The sequence below is a fragment of the Candoia aspera genome, chromosome 2 (assembly GCF_035149785.1).
Source record: "Candoia aspera isolate rCanAsp1 chromosome 2, rCanAsp1.hap2, whole genome shotgun sequence".
Classification (NCBI taxonomy): Eukaryota; Metazoa; Chordata; class Lepidosauria; order Squamata; family Boidae; genus Candoia; species Candoia aspera.
In genome coordinates this window covers 197,596,702-197,613,157 of record NC_086154.1, presented here as the reverse complement: position 1 = coordinate 197,613,157, position 16,456 = coordinate 197,596,702, and the positions used below count along the sequence as shown (strand labels likewise).

General features: G+C 36.1%; 1 protein-coding gene across 1 annotated transcript; it reads left to right on the top strand.

Moving 5' to 3' along the window:
* The first annotated feature begins 718 nt into the window (after window positions 1-718).
* Window positions 719-16,104, top strand: CARNMT1 (carnosine N-methyltransferase 1). The gene is made up of 8 exons (XM_063295151.1): window positions 719-1,082; window positions 3,113-3,308; window positions 5,222-5,385; window positions 10,756-10,896; window positions 12,014-12,192; window positions 13,539-13,652; window positions 14,410-14,513; window positions 15,088-16,104. Exons 1-8 carry the CDS (start codon window positions 727-729, stop codon window positions 15,196-15,198), a joined length of 1,365 nt encoding a protein of 454 aa, XP_063151221.1. The 5' UTR covers window positions 719-726; the 3' UTR covers window positions 15,199-16,104.
* The last annotated feature ends 352 nt before the right edge of the window (window positions 16,105-16,456 follow it).

The window sequence follows — 16,456 nt, the reverse complement described above, 5'->3', positions numbered from 1 at the left end:
ATTTTCTTCAGGAGGGATGGTAATCCTTTGTTATCAAGTGCCCCAAATGGGAATCTCAGAGATACATTGTAGGCTAGAAGTAGAATCGCAGTTAAAGGAACCTCTGCAGGTATTCAACAGAGGATAGGATGACAGCTCATGGTGAGTAGCCCAGCTGCATTCAGCAGCTGTGTAAATTATACCTACATAGATTCCCAGCGGTTTATGTAGGACTTTGAAATGCAGAACCTCATCTCTTGGCTAGGAACAAAGAATTCAAAATGCCTCGCTGAGCCACGTCGGAAGCAAAACGCTGTGAAGTCACGTGCCATAAACGGGAAGTGACCCACAGCTCTTGCTAGAATAGCCTCAGGCTTAATTAAGCTTGCTTTCTGAATGAAACAAGGGTTTGCGCCGCTCGATTTTCAAAGAGGAGTGCACGAGGGCGCCGCTTTAACTCCCTGTATTGGGCAAGATAATCTTGCAGTCTGAGGCAGGGAGGACATAAGGGCAAGCTAAGGCATGGGCGCTTCAAGCCTTTGATGAACAGCGCAGCCCACAATTAATGAAGACCGCCCCTTTCCTAGCATTTCAAACCAGGCGCGGAGGCTCAAGAGCGCTTGCGTAGCGGGTCGCCCGCGGTCCTCGTGTCACGCGCTTGCGCATTGGTAGCCGTGCTCGAGCGAGAGCGATACGGTCGCGTTCGGCAAAAGGTGGTTGGCTGACGCCGATTTAGGGGTCTTCTCTATGAAGCCGGAAGCGCGTCAGCAAACTCGGACGAGGGCGCGTGGAGTCGGAGCATCTGTTCGCTTTCGGCGTCGGGGGAAGGGGACTGGGATGTCGGTGCCCGCCGCGTGCGCTTTGTCACGGGAAAGGCAGCCGCAGCCGCGGGTCAAGGCGATGCGCGGGGACAGTCAGGAGAGCGAGGAAGACGAAGAACAGTCGGAGCCGCGGAGGTGGGATGAAGAAGCGGCTTTAGGGAACGACCGGTGCGAACGGGACTCGCGGGAGCAATTGGCGGCCACGAAGGCGGACGGAAAAGAGGAGGAGAAGCTGGAACGGGAACATTTCCGGAGAATTATCAATGCCTTCCGTTACTATGGGTAACCAATTCCCTCCCCACTTATTGTGATAGCCTTCAGCCCCATACCTATGTGGAGTATAGGACCCCTGACTCTAATCCCCCAATTTATAGCGGAATCTACCCATGGAGAGCCAGGGGCTTGAGGGATCAAAGGACTGGGAACACCCAGTTCAAGCTCATCCTCAGCCATGGAAACTCACTGCGAGACTTGGGGCCAGTCACTTTCTTTCAGTCCAGTCTGCCTCACAATCAACCTTGAGCTCTAGGAGAAAAGGTGGCATATACATTTAATATTTACTCAGAAATTAGCCCTGCTGAGTACAGTGGGACTTATTCTCAAGTAAGTAAAATGCCAATCTGGTGCCATCCAGATGCCTTGAAGTGTAACTCTTACGATTCCCATTGATCTTGGCCGTTGTGGGTGGGAATTATGAGAGATCTAGCTTGGAAGCATTTGGGAATGCTGTTTTAGGGCATATCTATTCCGTAAGCCATGAAATGAAGTGATGTCTCTGTTTAAGGGAATTATTATGGCAGATTTAGATAACTTATTAAACTGCAGAGACATCACACTGACAGTAAACGTATGCATTGTCAAGGCCATGGTTTTCCCAGTTGTAACATGGCTTTGAAAACTGGATCATCAAAAAGTCTGAGTGAAGAAAAATTGATCCCCTTGAGTTGTGCCATTGAGAAAATTGTTGGGAATATTTTGGACTACAAGAAGAAAAATTATTTAATATTAGAGAAAGTAAAACCAGACTACTTGTGGAAGCACCGATATAAAACCTAAAGTTTAAATATTTTGGATACATAATGTGAAGGCAAGAGTCACTAGAGGAGGTCCTGATGCTTGGAAATATCAAAGCAATTAAAAATGAGGCCAGCAAAAGACTACATAATAACACTGATCATGTGTGCATGAGCTTTCAAGAACTTAAAAATGCTGTTACTGGTAGATAAACCTGGTGAAATGAGGTCCACTGGGTCATGAAGAGTCAGAAGTGACTGAACAACAGCAAACACCACTGGCTAAAGGATTCCTGGCAGTATGACCTGCATATAGTGAGGTTCTGAGTAGGTGCACACAGGATTGTTTAAAAGCTTATATTTTCACTTCAGTTTCCAAAATCATAGAAAGTGCAAATGAAGGTACCAGTGTCAATTATACAGCATGTAAAATTTTGTAAATTATCACTTCCAAATTTAGTGACATGTCCATATTCATTGATTTAATATTGTAGTCTGAGGTTGTGGACTTGGAAATCCATCAGGACAAATTTCAACAGGACCCCCTTTTCAACAGTTTTTAGCCTGTAGCCAATTGTGTTTGCAAAGGTAATGGGACTGCCAAATCTGTAGATCACCCCGGTACAGATCAGGCTTTATGTGCTTGTTTAACTATTTTTTTAAATAAAAGTGTTATGTCTATTAATTGCATTTCTACAGTGGCCAATAACCAAATCTCTCTGGGCAGTTCACTACCTAAGATTTAAACTGTAAAATGAATTGTGTCTGTCCACATGTTAAAACAGTTTGAAACAGCCACAGAATAAACCTAAAACAAATTAAAACCAGCACAGAATGAGGTCAACAATACTGCAAAGGTTTTAAAATACATTTGTCTTCTGCTTAGAGTTTTGAAAGAATATCTGTGTGCTATTTCACAAAGTTCATAAATATTATTGGCTACTGGTGGCAGGCCATATGCCTTTCTCATTACTTAAACTTTCTTCTAAAACAGCATGATCCTATTAAAATGAAATACATTTGGTATTCTTAATATAAAATAGATTTTAGAATATTGTTACATCTAGCACTAAAATTCATTGGATCCTAAATTGTTAGTTTTGACAGGATTCTAACCATATGTTTACTCTCATTTACTGGCATGTTGACTTTGGGTGAAATGATATCTGTTCTGATAAATTTATGTATGTGATTAAAAACTGATTCCAAATGGGAATCCACTGAAAATATGCAAGACTGATATCAAGAGAACTTTGTTTTATTCATTGTTTCTGGTATTCATTTTTTTTTAATTTCTAGAATTAATATGCATGAAAGAGTGAATCGTGCAGAAAGACAATTTAGATCCCTTCCAGTGATGCAACAGAAATTGTTACCTCAGTTTCTCCCTCACCTTGACAAGATTCGAAAATGTGTTGACCACAATCAAGGGATCTTGCAGTCAGTTGTGAATGACTGTACCCGCATGTTTGAAAATAAAGAATATGGTGGTGATGTATGTTTAACATCTTATTTCTAAAAGAACTATTCTTTTGTTGCATTCAACTTACTTTATTTTATTTACTTATATATATATATTTATTTATATATATACAGAAATTATATATATAATTTCTGTAAAGTATGTAATTATAGCTATTATTGCAAATCAATCATTGATTTGTCTATTTTTATTTATTCATTAATCATATTTATATAGCCGCTCATCTCACCGAGCGTGACTCTGGGTGGCGTGCAGTAAAAAACAATAAAACAATAATATATAAAAAAATGTAGCCATGTGTATATAATATGTACATAACATGAAAACTTTATAATAAAGTGTAATATGTTTGGCTCTTTGAGATTAATAATTAAGGCTTTTCTTACAAAATGATACAAGATTTTAGTTTCATTTTGTGTAAATAAAAAGTTGTTTTCAAAGAATCATCAAATATTTTTTCTTTAGTGATTCATAGCTTGGCTTTTACATATGGGAATAGTTTTCATGTTACTTGGGCTAAATTAAGAAAGTTCTAGGAAAATTGATAAAGCTTCTCTCAGACTTTAGAAATGAAATTGTTTGTTTGTTTATCAAATTTCGTCACCGCCCATCTCTCAACAATAGCAGTTCCTTTCTTTAGCCTTAAACTTTGCAAGTGTGATTTACAGGCTCTAATTGCTCTTCATATCAACATGAATAGTTTCCCCTCTTCAGATAAGATCACATTTCAGAAGTACAAGTGATATAATTTTTTTAACACTCACTTTCAGCTCTAGTCAACTCTAAGCAGGGATATGCATGCTGATTATTGTACAAGCTTGCCATGTGTGTGCTCTATTCTAATTCAACCCCTACTTAATTCTAGAATTAAGCAAGAAATTACAGGTATTAGTGGCATTTTTTCCAAATCTTCTCCCAGGCAGACCTACTGGTAGTTGGCCTTGATCTAACTGGATATGCTTTGGCCAGTAAAACTTTTCATCTTTTTCTTTTCCATCACTTTGAATCCCACTTTAAATCCTATTCAAAGAGTAAATAAGATCCCGTGCCAGTCCTCTTCCTCTTTAGCACTCTGAATTGTCTCCTGGATCGCTTAATGGACATAGATGATTCACGACCTAATGAACTTTCAACAGTGCAAATGCTACCTAATTCATTTTAGGGTTAGGGATCACTAGCCCTTTTTTGCTGGTTTTAAACTACATCCAACAGCTCCCAGAACTATCTAAGTACATGTTCACCATTTTAGTTGCCAGCCATCACCTCTGTTTCTAAGCTTCTTCTCAGCCTTCCTGTGAGTTCCCCCTTTGCTACTCCATATTTGTCACCTGTCTTTCTAAATATAAACTACTGTAATACCTACTCTCAGCTCCTTATCAACAAAGCAAGTATTGACATATCTGGGTATCTGCAGGGATGAATGGGTATGTGGAGCACCAGTGAAAAGCTATTTGTCCTAACAGTCAGGAATCACGCTGAGACGAGGAGTAGGTCTCTAGTGTTTATTGCTGCTACATAAGACAGAAAATCCTAACAAACTGAAGAAGCGTGGGAAAACCCAGACAGATAAACCCCAAAAGTTAAGGCGGGTCTGATCTGTGTCTCTTTGAATGGCTGCTTAACTCCTCAGTACTACACATGCATTTTCCCCCCTGGATAGAGGCCCCCTCCTGCTCGCCATCAGTACTCATGACACTATTGCTGAGAAAAGGCTTATCACACAACTTTTATTCTGAGTAATTAATGTCAATTTTTTGTTGTATTGCATATATTGTATGACGGTATCATGTAACAATATGTTAAAGTTCTGATTTAGGATATCCATTTTAATTCAGGTTCCAGTTATTAGCCCTAATTTTTATATTAACCAAGATGTTATGATAATGTACCAGATTAATCTGTAGCTAACTTTTTTTTTTAATTAGGGAAATGGAAAGATTACACCAGCTTCAACTTTTGACATGGATAAATTAAAATCCACTCTGAAACAATTTGTAAGAGATTGGAGTGAAACTGGGAAACCTGAAAGAGACTCTTGCTATCAGCCTATCATTAATGAAATTGTAAAGAACTTTCCAAAAGACAGATGGTAAATACTTTCTAAAAATATTTATTTAAAGAGAAGATATGCACGATAATGCACTCATGGCGAAGGACTACTTAAATGTTATTGGAACTGGTCTTTGAAAATTTGTTTTGATCATAAGAAAAAATTGTCATGAATTTTAGTTTTTTTTTTTAATGGTTTGGCTTAAAATGTGGTTATTACTGAAGAGATCAGCGGAGGGGTAAATTTTATAGTTGCAGGCATAACGTATCACTTAACTCTGATAAACTAACTCTTTGTATTAGCTGTAGCAGCATGTTATCATTGGAAGGATATGTTAAGAAAACCAAAGGTGATTTGGCTATATCTTCCTTTTGATTTTTTTAAGAGCCAGAGATGAAAGGAACTAAAAGGCTTTCTGGTGCCACAGTTCTTTTGTGAGACCTAATAAACATATATTATCTTAGGACGAGTGTAAATAAAGCATTGGGAGGTACTAGTAGTCTTTATATTGGTCATTGATCAGCATAGCATAACATTCAAGAAGGTACTTATAGAGTAAGTATCTCTAATTAATCATGCAGGAAATAAAGCCACAATGAAGAAGAGGTGGAAAGAAATTCTACAATCAAAATCAGAAAATAATTATATACAATCTCTGTATAGTCAGCGTTTGAAGCTATAAGACCTGGCAATATTCAAACATTTGGTTATTTGAGATTCTTTATATAATGTATGTAGCATGGCAGTCTTGACTGAGTCTAATGTTTCTCTTGTCCGTGTTGAGAGAATTCAGTTGATAACTATGGTGGGCTTATGTGGAAAAACAGTCTTTTTTAATCTCACTTTAAAACAGCTTGTAATTGCTACTGCATTACTGAAGAAAAAAAAAGCTAAAAAGCTAATTCATAATATAACATGAATACCCTTCCCTTGTTAGATTCAAGGCATTCAAGAATGTCTTCAAATATAGAAAAACTTACGGTAAGTTTTTATGTATTTAAATAAAAGGGCTTGCCTTTCTCGAGAATCCCCACTTCCCCACCCAGCTTGGTGGAAAAACGAATAGTTGTGTGTGTGAATTTTTAACTGTGTAGGAATATTAATAAATGTTAAGGATTAGTATTTTTCTTGTTTTTTTCCTTTCGAAATAAAAAGGTTTTTTTCCTTCTTTCCCCTTCTGTATAGTAAGTTATTTTTTTAGTAGGTAGTGGCATCTATGCTAGAGGGAGTGTGGATCATCTGTGATCCACCTTGAAGTATTTTGTCTTTGTAGAGACACATTCTACGTCAGCAAAGTTCTTCTGTGGCCAGTCCAATTCAGCTGAGCACTGTTGTACTAACCGTGACTTCTGCTCTGCACAATAACAGTCAAGGGCAACAATGTTCCATCTGCAAAAACCAGAAAAAACAGACATTCTATGCGGACGTGTCTTATGTGAAGAAGCAGTAACCTGTTCTTCAAATGTAATGTGGCTCATTTTTTTGGAAAATTAAGGAATTGTCATTCCTTATCATACATATTGAAGTAATACACTAATAAATAAAAACATCTCAGAATGTTCTGAATGTTTACTCCTTTTTAAAACAGTATCAAAATGCAGTCAGGTGATTATTTTTTAAATAATACAAATTAATGGTAAATAGTGTGGTTAGGGTTGGGCATGTAAAATATACCATTTATTTTTTAATTAATTTAATCTCTATAGCAAATAAAATGATAGAATCTTTTGACTTTATAAAAGTTCACATTTATTTATTTTCATTGGAAAAAAAAGAATCAAAAACTATATTTTTAATGAGAGGAATGTGCTTGCTTATCTTTGCATTTGAGATCTGGGTTTTATTTTTGAGAAAGCTAATTTCACTTCTTGTCTCATTTATTTTGAATCAAGTGTTGATCTTTATAGAAACAATTGTAGAAAATTCTGACAGTTGTCCAGGCAGAATGAGCCCCCCACAAATTTATAACCCCCTGAGATTTCTTTGTGCTCCACGTTTTGAAAACCCGTTTCTTAAAGAGTTTGAGTAGTCTAAACAATAATTTAATTCAATCAGAAAAAGATTCTGATTTTTCAAGTGCATATTTACTTATTTGATTTATACTTTAGTCTTCTGCTCTTTTGGGAACTCAGGGCAACTTGCAAAATTTAAAACCATATAAAAAGTTAAAAATACAGATTAACATGAACAATGAAATGTTAAAATCACCTGGAAATAGATGCATCCTTACATATTTCCTAAATGCTGAGAGTGGGAACCAAATGCAACACCTGAGAGAGTTCATCCAATAGCCTGGGAGTAGTGAAGGCAAAGGCCTTCTCCGTGCCAGAAGGATAAAACTCTTGACAGCAAGGAAATCATCCAGAGGGCTCTCCTGCATATCTTAACCAGCAGATTTTTAATGGAGGAGGCAGTTCTTTGGGTAGTTAGGCTGCAAGCCATTTAGATTTCAAAGGTCAGTATCAACATGTTAAAATGTGCCTGGTAAGTAATTAGCAGCCAGTGCAGATCTTTCAATATGGCCTACATACTATCTCTACTTTGCACTGGTTAGTAAGTAGTGGTTATATTTTGCCTCAACTGCAACTTCCACTTTTTAAGAGTCACTTTTCATACAGGATATTGCATTAGCAGGCTGAAATGTAACCAAGAGTGATTAATTTCACCAGATCTGACTAGCTAAGGAAGGGGCATAGCTGGATAACACATTGAGTCAGGTGCTTCTCGTTATAGCTGCCATCTGTGCATCCAGTGACAGCTGAATACCATGGAGCACTCCATGACTACAAACTTGTTCTTTCATGAGGAGTGCAACCCCATCAAAATCAGGCTGAAACTGAATTCCCACATCCAGTTTTGTTTACCAATAACAGCTTTGCCTTGTCTGGATCTCTCTCATTGAGATTAGTATCGGACTTAGGGAACATTCAACATTGCTTTCTTGGAATTAGATGGTAAGGAATATATTGAACAGCATGGAGAACCATATGGACTCTTTTGGGATACTATGAGCCAGTGATCTAGCTGTCAAAAGTAGTTCCTCAACATCCCTTTCAGGACATGGCCCAACAGGTAGCACAAGAACCAAGGTAAAATGACCCAGTTCTATGAAGTGTTTCTTCAGTAAATTTCTTATTACTGCCTCCTTTATGCAGGAGAGATGATGGTTCCCTTAACCCTGCAGCCAGCCAGTCCTGGTCTAGCTTGCTTAATGAGAATGGGCAAGAGTTGGATACGAAGTTGTGTCTTGCATCCTTCCACAACCTTGAAAACATTTTCTGCTCCCAAAATTCTCATTTGAGCCATTGATTGAGCAATTTCTTGGCAGTGTTTTTTTCCAGGGATATTTAACAGTGCTGGCAGTGTTAACAGCCTAACATTGGTTTCTGACAAACCTGAATGTTGGACTATAATCAATATTCCAAGTGCAGATTTCTGCTTACACGGGATTACCTGCCCAAAATCTGTTACAGAAGGTCCTCTTAGTGCTGGAACATGCTTGAGCCTGTGCACAGAAATATGGCTGAGATTAAAAGTCCAATCTGCCAGGTGGAACAGAATCTATCAGTGGAATGACACTGGATGCAGTCCCATATTTGGGGATGCACACAGTAATAATCTTTGGTGAAATGATAACTGGTTTGGGATTTCAAAAATGAAGTAGATATTATACTTGAGTACTGATACTAATATTTAAATAGTTCTGTAAAACACTGATGAGCTTACATAGCTTAATTCTTTGTGCTGTGCATCTGAAAAAAGTCAACATTTTCTGTTTGTTTATAATATATGTTTCATTTGATTAAAGATTGAATCACTATACGTAGTAATTTAGTTTTACTAAGCCTCATTAGTTTACTTCCATAGTATGCTTCCCTTGTCCAGATGTGTATAGAAATCTTTCTTGTGGATAGCCAAACAGCAATATAAACAAATTGGTCCCTGCTTTTGCACTGAAAGAAAACTGTCAGGAACAATAATGCTTATGAATCAAGACACTCTCTGAGCCATTTTGATTAATTAACTGGTATACAGGTTAATTGACCATATGTTCGATTGATTTTTATTTTATTTTTTAGAATAATCAGTTCTGTCTGATATCCATTTTGCTGAATTCAAGGGATTTTTTTCCCCATGTTAACATAACTTATATCATTTTAATTGGCCATTTCAGGCTGTTATCAATTGTCTAAAGTTTATTAAGCTTACGTGGCATATTTTTCATATGTAGAGAAAGGAGTTATTTTGCCAGGGAAAATTCAGCTGACTGTTTTAATGCTTGGAATAATTCTGGTAAAAGAACAGGCTTGATGTTTGTATTTGGCTTAGAACAACCTTCCTAAACTAGGTACCCTTTGTGTCTGACCATCAGCTCTTAGACGACATACAGTAACTATCATTGAGAATTCTGGAAATTGAACTCCACACATCTGGAGATGCCAGAAGCTAGGAAAGGCTGATTTGAAGGATGCCTCCAAAGGCATGGTTAATGCTCAAGTCTTTCAGGGTTTTAATATGTACCATTACATAAAGTAAAGTAGCATTCTGTACAGTGGACTGGCAATGTTACGGTATTGTCAAGATTTGTGATTAAAGATTTTCCTCAAAACTTTCAGACTGAGAATCATAAAACATCTGTTAACCTGCTTCATTCTGTTAATAGAATGAAATGCAAAATAAAATGTAATTCTGGGTGCAGAATTTGAATAGCAGTAACAATATGTTTATTAGGACACATTGAAATCACCAAGTAGTGAGCTAGTATTCAGATTCCATAGAATGGTGTGGATGTCAGAGTAATAGAATAGATCCTTTTGGTGTGGGATATGATTGAGACTGGTCTCCAGTATATTACAGACTTTCAAAAAAAATAGCAAGCTAATAATTCAGTGATATATTTATAAACTTAAAAATAAATCACTACCTTAAGGACAAAGAAGCTATTGTCTAGGTGGTAGTCTTACAAATGTTTGTTTATTTAATTATTTACAGATTTATCTGGGAGGAAATCCATTAAACAAAGTGGAATTAAAATGTGAAAAGGCAAGGATAGATTACATTTTAAGTTTGTGCAATGTGCAATCAAAAGTCAAAGTATTCCTAAGTGCAACCTGTGATTTTAAAAAGATACTTTCCTTTCTGAAATGATACTAGTAGCTTTCCAGTATTTAAAAGAATCAGGCCGCTTCCAGGACAGAGAGCAGAAAAAAAAAGTAGTAAAACTTAATTAGCAAATCTGAGGACTAGAATTTTGAATAATAATCTCTGTATAAAGTCAATAGGCAAGCTGAAGATTGCTTTTTGCTAGAATAAACCAAGCTTGGGAAATAGAAAACATTATCCAAGATTAACTGGAGTTATTTCTCTCAAATATATTTAATTAAAGGTTAACCATTTTTGTTGTTTCAGGGATCTCTCCAAAGTTAATATCCTGGTACCTGGTGCTGGGCTAGGTAGATTGGCCTGGGAAATAGCTATGCTTGGTTACACTTGCCAAGGAAATGAATGGAGCCTCTTTATGCTCTTTTCTTCTAATTTTGTACTCAACAGGTACATATACTGTCTTGTACATCTGGTTCTACACTTGTATCTTTGACCTGGCCAGCACTGATACTGTTATTTCATTAAACTCAGGTTCTTTGATTGATTGTTTAATATATGGGTGTTTAATATTGCCAATGCTTCTTTAAATTATTTAAATGCTAAACTATTATTTCTTCTTCATTTTATATAGAGGGATTTTATTGTATTTCATATGTGCTCATTTTAATTGATTGTACTTAGTGTGGCAAACAGTATTAAGATGGATTAAATAAATCCTTGTTTCCTATTATAGTTGAACCAGGAAACTCTACTTAATTAACTATTTACGAATTGGAAATTTACCCTTTCTGATTCTTTATATCCTTGTTAGCAAGAAGGAAATAATCCACAGTTTTTCAGTTTGTACATAATAGGAAATTATACAGTAATTGTGGGCAGTCCATGGGCTGCATGATGCTTCTCAGAACATCAAGATTGTGCCACCAAAATCTTCAAAATGGCTAAAAAGTTTCTTCTTCTCACCTTTAAACTCCAACCCTCATCACTAAATTGCCATGTCTTTGCCTGATTGCAGACCCCTTTTTGCATTAAAGAATGAAAATAGGAGTGGGAAACTGAAAGGCAAACTGCTCTCACTTGTAAATTCCTGAAGACCCTGGGGGAAAAAAACAGGCCTGCCCTTTCTGGATCACCTTCAGCAGCCCCTCCCCCCCGAAGATTAGGAGGATATCTCTCTTGCAGTTTAGTTTATACAATGTAAAAAATATTATAAGAAGTTAGAAATTTGAGCTGTCTGAAAGGAGCTAATGTTTTAATTTTAAAGATTTAATAAGATTAATTTTAAACAATGAGGTTGACTAAACAGGATATAAAACTGAACTCCATTTATCTCTTTCAGAGTGTTCTCTTAAGTAGAAAAACTTTTAAAACAGCAAATGGTTTTTCTAGCTGCTGCTTTGTAGTAGGTTACAAATAATAAGTGAAATCTTCCAGCAATTACTTTTAAGAAAGAAATGTTGATGTTAATTATCAACTTGTGTTTTAAAGAACACAGAATAAAAATATGAAACTTTGTAATATTTATAAGACTAAATAATAACTTTTTGATAATTATATGTTACAGATGCTGTGAAACTAATTCGTGTAAATTATATCCCTGGATTCATCAGTTTAGCAATAACAAGAGATCTGCTGATCAGATACAGCCAATTTATTTCCCAGATGTTGACCCTCACAGTCTTCCTCCTGGTGCCAACTTTTCTATGACAGCAGGCGATTTTCAAGAAATCTACTCTGAGAGTAGTAAGTGGGGAGTGACAGGAATCAGACTTGGAAAATAAAATTTGTCCAATCCTCAGAAACAAGACTATATTAGCTAATTCAAATTATGTTTCAGTTCTTCAGTTAGAAAAATGAATACATCTCAGTTTGACTATTAAAGCACCTTATAATTTTACTGGAAAATATTTAGTTGTTAGACGGATAAATCTCTGATCTCATCTGTTTGGTGTTGTTTTTTTCCAGTTAGCAAATAAGACTTGATCATGCTTTAGCATTACAATAGAGAGCAGGAAAGTCTTTGCACAAAATAATCAGGTTTGATTAGCTTCTTTTTCCTTTTCTCCCAGATAGAAAAGGAATACAGGTAGTCCTCTACCTATGACCATTCATTCAGTGACTGCTCAAAGTTATAATGGCGCTGAATGAATAGTGCTTATGACTGGTCCTTGGAGTTTCAGCCATCCAAGGACCCCAGTGACCACATGATCGTAATCTGGGCACTTGGCAACCGGCTCGCACTTAATGACCAGTTGCAGCACCCTGTGATCACGTGACCACCATCTGCAGCCTTCCCTGCCAGCTTCTCTAGAACGTCATTGGGGAGCTGTCAGAGAACGTTACAAGTCGCTGGGGTAAGTCCTCCCCACCCGTACACCCTCCCCGCTTAGCAACAGAAATTCTGGTCCCAATTGCCATCGTAAGTCAAGGACTACCTGTAAACCAGAATCACTTTAACAGTATGATGTGCAGAACAAAAGATGGTTTAAAATAGATTCTCATTTTTTCATTTTAAAAACTTACAAAAAACACAAATGCAGAACACAGTGGTTCTATGGTCTTGTTTAGCATTTGACTAGAATTCATTTTACCTTTACATGGCTGTGTGTATGTGACAGAGAGACAAACCAATCAACTGAACTGGTAGATCCTCTAGAAAGTTTCACACAGGGGCTTATCTTTTGAAAGCAGGACATACCATGGTTGCCTCTTTCATTAAGAAATAGTTGTTAGCTTCCTGAGGGAGAATCTTCTGCTTTTAGTTTTCTTTTCTCTATTACTACTAATGTTTGATTAAGTGCTTTTACTACAAAATGATTCCTATTATTACTACAGAATGATTCTCACTAGTTACATTAAGGCTAACGACAGCTAAAATCAAATGGTTCTGTTCTACAGATTTTGAATATATTATATTTTTCTGCATAAGTAGACTCTTTGGAATTTACTATTTACACTGCATAGATTGCAGCCATAGAGACTTGGTGGAAATTAAAATACTCAGTTGAGCACACTCTTAAGTCTTCTTATTGATGGTAACCTATAAGCTGTACAGCTAGATTATTCTCTGTTCCTGTTCCTATATACAGATATATGGGACTGCATAGCAACCTGTTTCTTCATAGACACAGCACATAATGTCATTGATTACATTGATACAATATGGAAAATTCTTAAACCAGGAGGAATATGGATCAATTTAGGTAATTTGCTATATCTTGTGAGTTTAATAAAGGGCTGTAATATTTGTGCAATGTAATTTAAGTGTGATGGTGTGGGAATTCCAGCTTGATCTAAACCCTTTGAATTAAGAGCATTGTCAGTTTATATGTTACCGGTATTTGACAGTCTTCTTTTATTTCAATTTATTTTTTGAGGGAAAAACCCTTAAATATTTGATTACAATTCAAAGTAGATTGCCAGTAAGGATCTTATAAAACATTTTAGAACAACAGAATCTACCTTTAAGTTAGAAGAAAGTGCACAAACATGCTTCGTGCACTGCCTTTCTATGTGCACAAACATGCTTCAGGCACTACCCAGACCTTATGGTCATCTAATGAGGCCCTCCTCCAACTCCTTTCATCAGAGGAGGTAAGGTGAGAGGGAGAACATGTATGGTGGCACCCCATTTATGGAATTCCTTCTCCAGGGAGGCTTAACTGGTGACCATCATTTCGGTGCCAGGTGAAGACTTTTCTATTTTTCCAGGCTTTTTATATTGTTTATATTTACATTGTTTTAGTCTTTGACCACAGTGCAGCTGCATAGTTTATATGGTGTTTTAATTTTGCATTTTATTTTATATGTTTTATTTAGACTGTATTTTTTTTGTGTGCTTTAATGTAAACTGCCTGAAGAGCTTCAGCTGCTGGGCAGTTTTTTAAACAATTAATAAATAAATTATACTTGACCTCAGACAGATTTGATAAGATTAATGCTTTTCCTAATGTGTCCTAGGTCCTCTTCTTTATCATTTTGAAAATTTAGCAAATGAATTATCTATTGAATTGAGCTATGAGGATATAAAAAATGTTATATTACAATATGGATTCCATATTGAGGTAAGAAATGTTGTATTTTTACATACCAATAATAATTTTAATATATTGTTCCTCATCCTCTTCATTTTCCATCACATGATTAGTTACTATGATGGTAACAAAGTTACTAATTTGTCAATACCCAGTGAAAAAGCTTAGGGACAAAGTGCCCTTTGGGCAGGAAAGAAAAATATTTATTTTTTAAAAAAATCAGACCAAAACCCCATGATTCTTGTATATTTAGAGCTGCCTAAGTATGCAAAGATATATTTGCAGATTATGAGTTTAAACAAAAACAAAATGGCATAAAGGGATTTGTAAGCTTCCAGGATAAATGGAAAATGGAGATGTTAGTGGGGAGAAGGGGAGAGTAAAAGTTCCGGTTGGGTGTCAGAAGAGGCATAGTAATTGATCCCTAATTGTTTACAGACATGTTCTAAAGGAAGAGAACTACAGCTGGGAAGAACACATGAGTTTAAATCATTTTTCACCCTATACCAACCTGCTGACAAATTTCAGTTGTGTAGCATTACAATAGCATTTCATATTTGAAATGAAATGCAGATAACTAAAGAAAATATTGTTTACTTTTCAGGTGGAAAATGAATCTGTTTTGACAACATACACTGTGAATGAATTATCTATGATGAAATACTATTATGAATGTGTGATGTTTGTGGTTAGGAAACCAGAAAGCAGTATCTGAAACAGACTATCCAAAAGGAATGTTGCTGGCATTTTTGTTTATAATGTTAGCAGAACATGAAGTGGCCTATAAGGGATGACTGGACACAGCCTCTTATCAGTGGTGCCTTCTTATTCCTAACAGAATGTAGCTCTCTTTATTTTCTTACTCTTTCCTTACAGTATCCAGACATGCACTTCTGTTTTACTTATATTTGGGTTATTAATGTGGAATTCAAATATTGGTGTATCTTCACTTCCAGTTTTATTTAATTGGTATTTTTGAAAGATTGATATTTTAATACAACATTACTGACATTCATAGTTCTCCATAATATACAGAAATGTCTTCTACACTTGTCTGAAAGAAATACTACTGGATACAAAACTGGATTTTTTCCCCCACATTGTGTAGAAAACAAATACAAATCTCACTGAAAAGTCAGTATTTTGGTGATTTTTCTAAAAGGTTTTTTTTTTAAATTTGATTTGCAAATTCTGCAAACAGCATCATGTGAATTTGGCTGTTTACATCTCAAAGCCTTAGAAAAAATAAGAACAGTTTGTAAAAACCTCACATTTGTCCTCATAAGAATTTTTTCATACAAAACTGATTGATACATGGAGCTGCAATCCATAATGATGTTGCTTTTGCTCATTCCATGTTGAGCATATGGATTAATAATTTGAAATACCGGTATGTGGCAGCAATCACTATACAGGTACTGCTTGTCTAAATGAGACCATAGTAAAGTTTGTAAAGGAATATTTTGTCATAAGTGCCAAAATGAATGTCCTTAAGTATTCCTAAAAGATATTTGGCATTGATCCATGATTTTAAGGCATTTTTTTATCAAATGAATTCATATGTAGCAAAAACAAATTCTGTCTACAGTTCTTTTAGGCCAGTGTTACTGGCAATTGTGCTATACTGTATGTGTGAACAAACAGGATAATTATGTTTTGATAAATGTACTATCAGTCCTAGGTCTCATGATGTAGCCTGTATTTGAAGTCTGTCAGAATTTTGCACTAATCACACACATGCTTACTCTTTACTAGGCATAACATAAACTTCCAGCTATTTGGATTTATGCATCCTTCATTGCCATGAATTCTAGTTATTTAAGTACAGTATATGCAAGGTTTCTTTAAAATTAATCCTAGGTAAATCTGCTATGGAAATTAATATACCATCTCAAAGTTGTCAGGCATTCTTCTGTTCATTGAATATATCAACTTAGCTGGCAAATCCAATCCAAAATGCTTCCAGGGAGCTG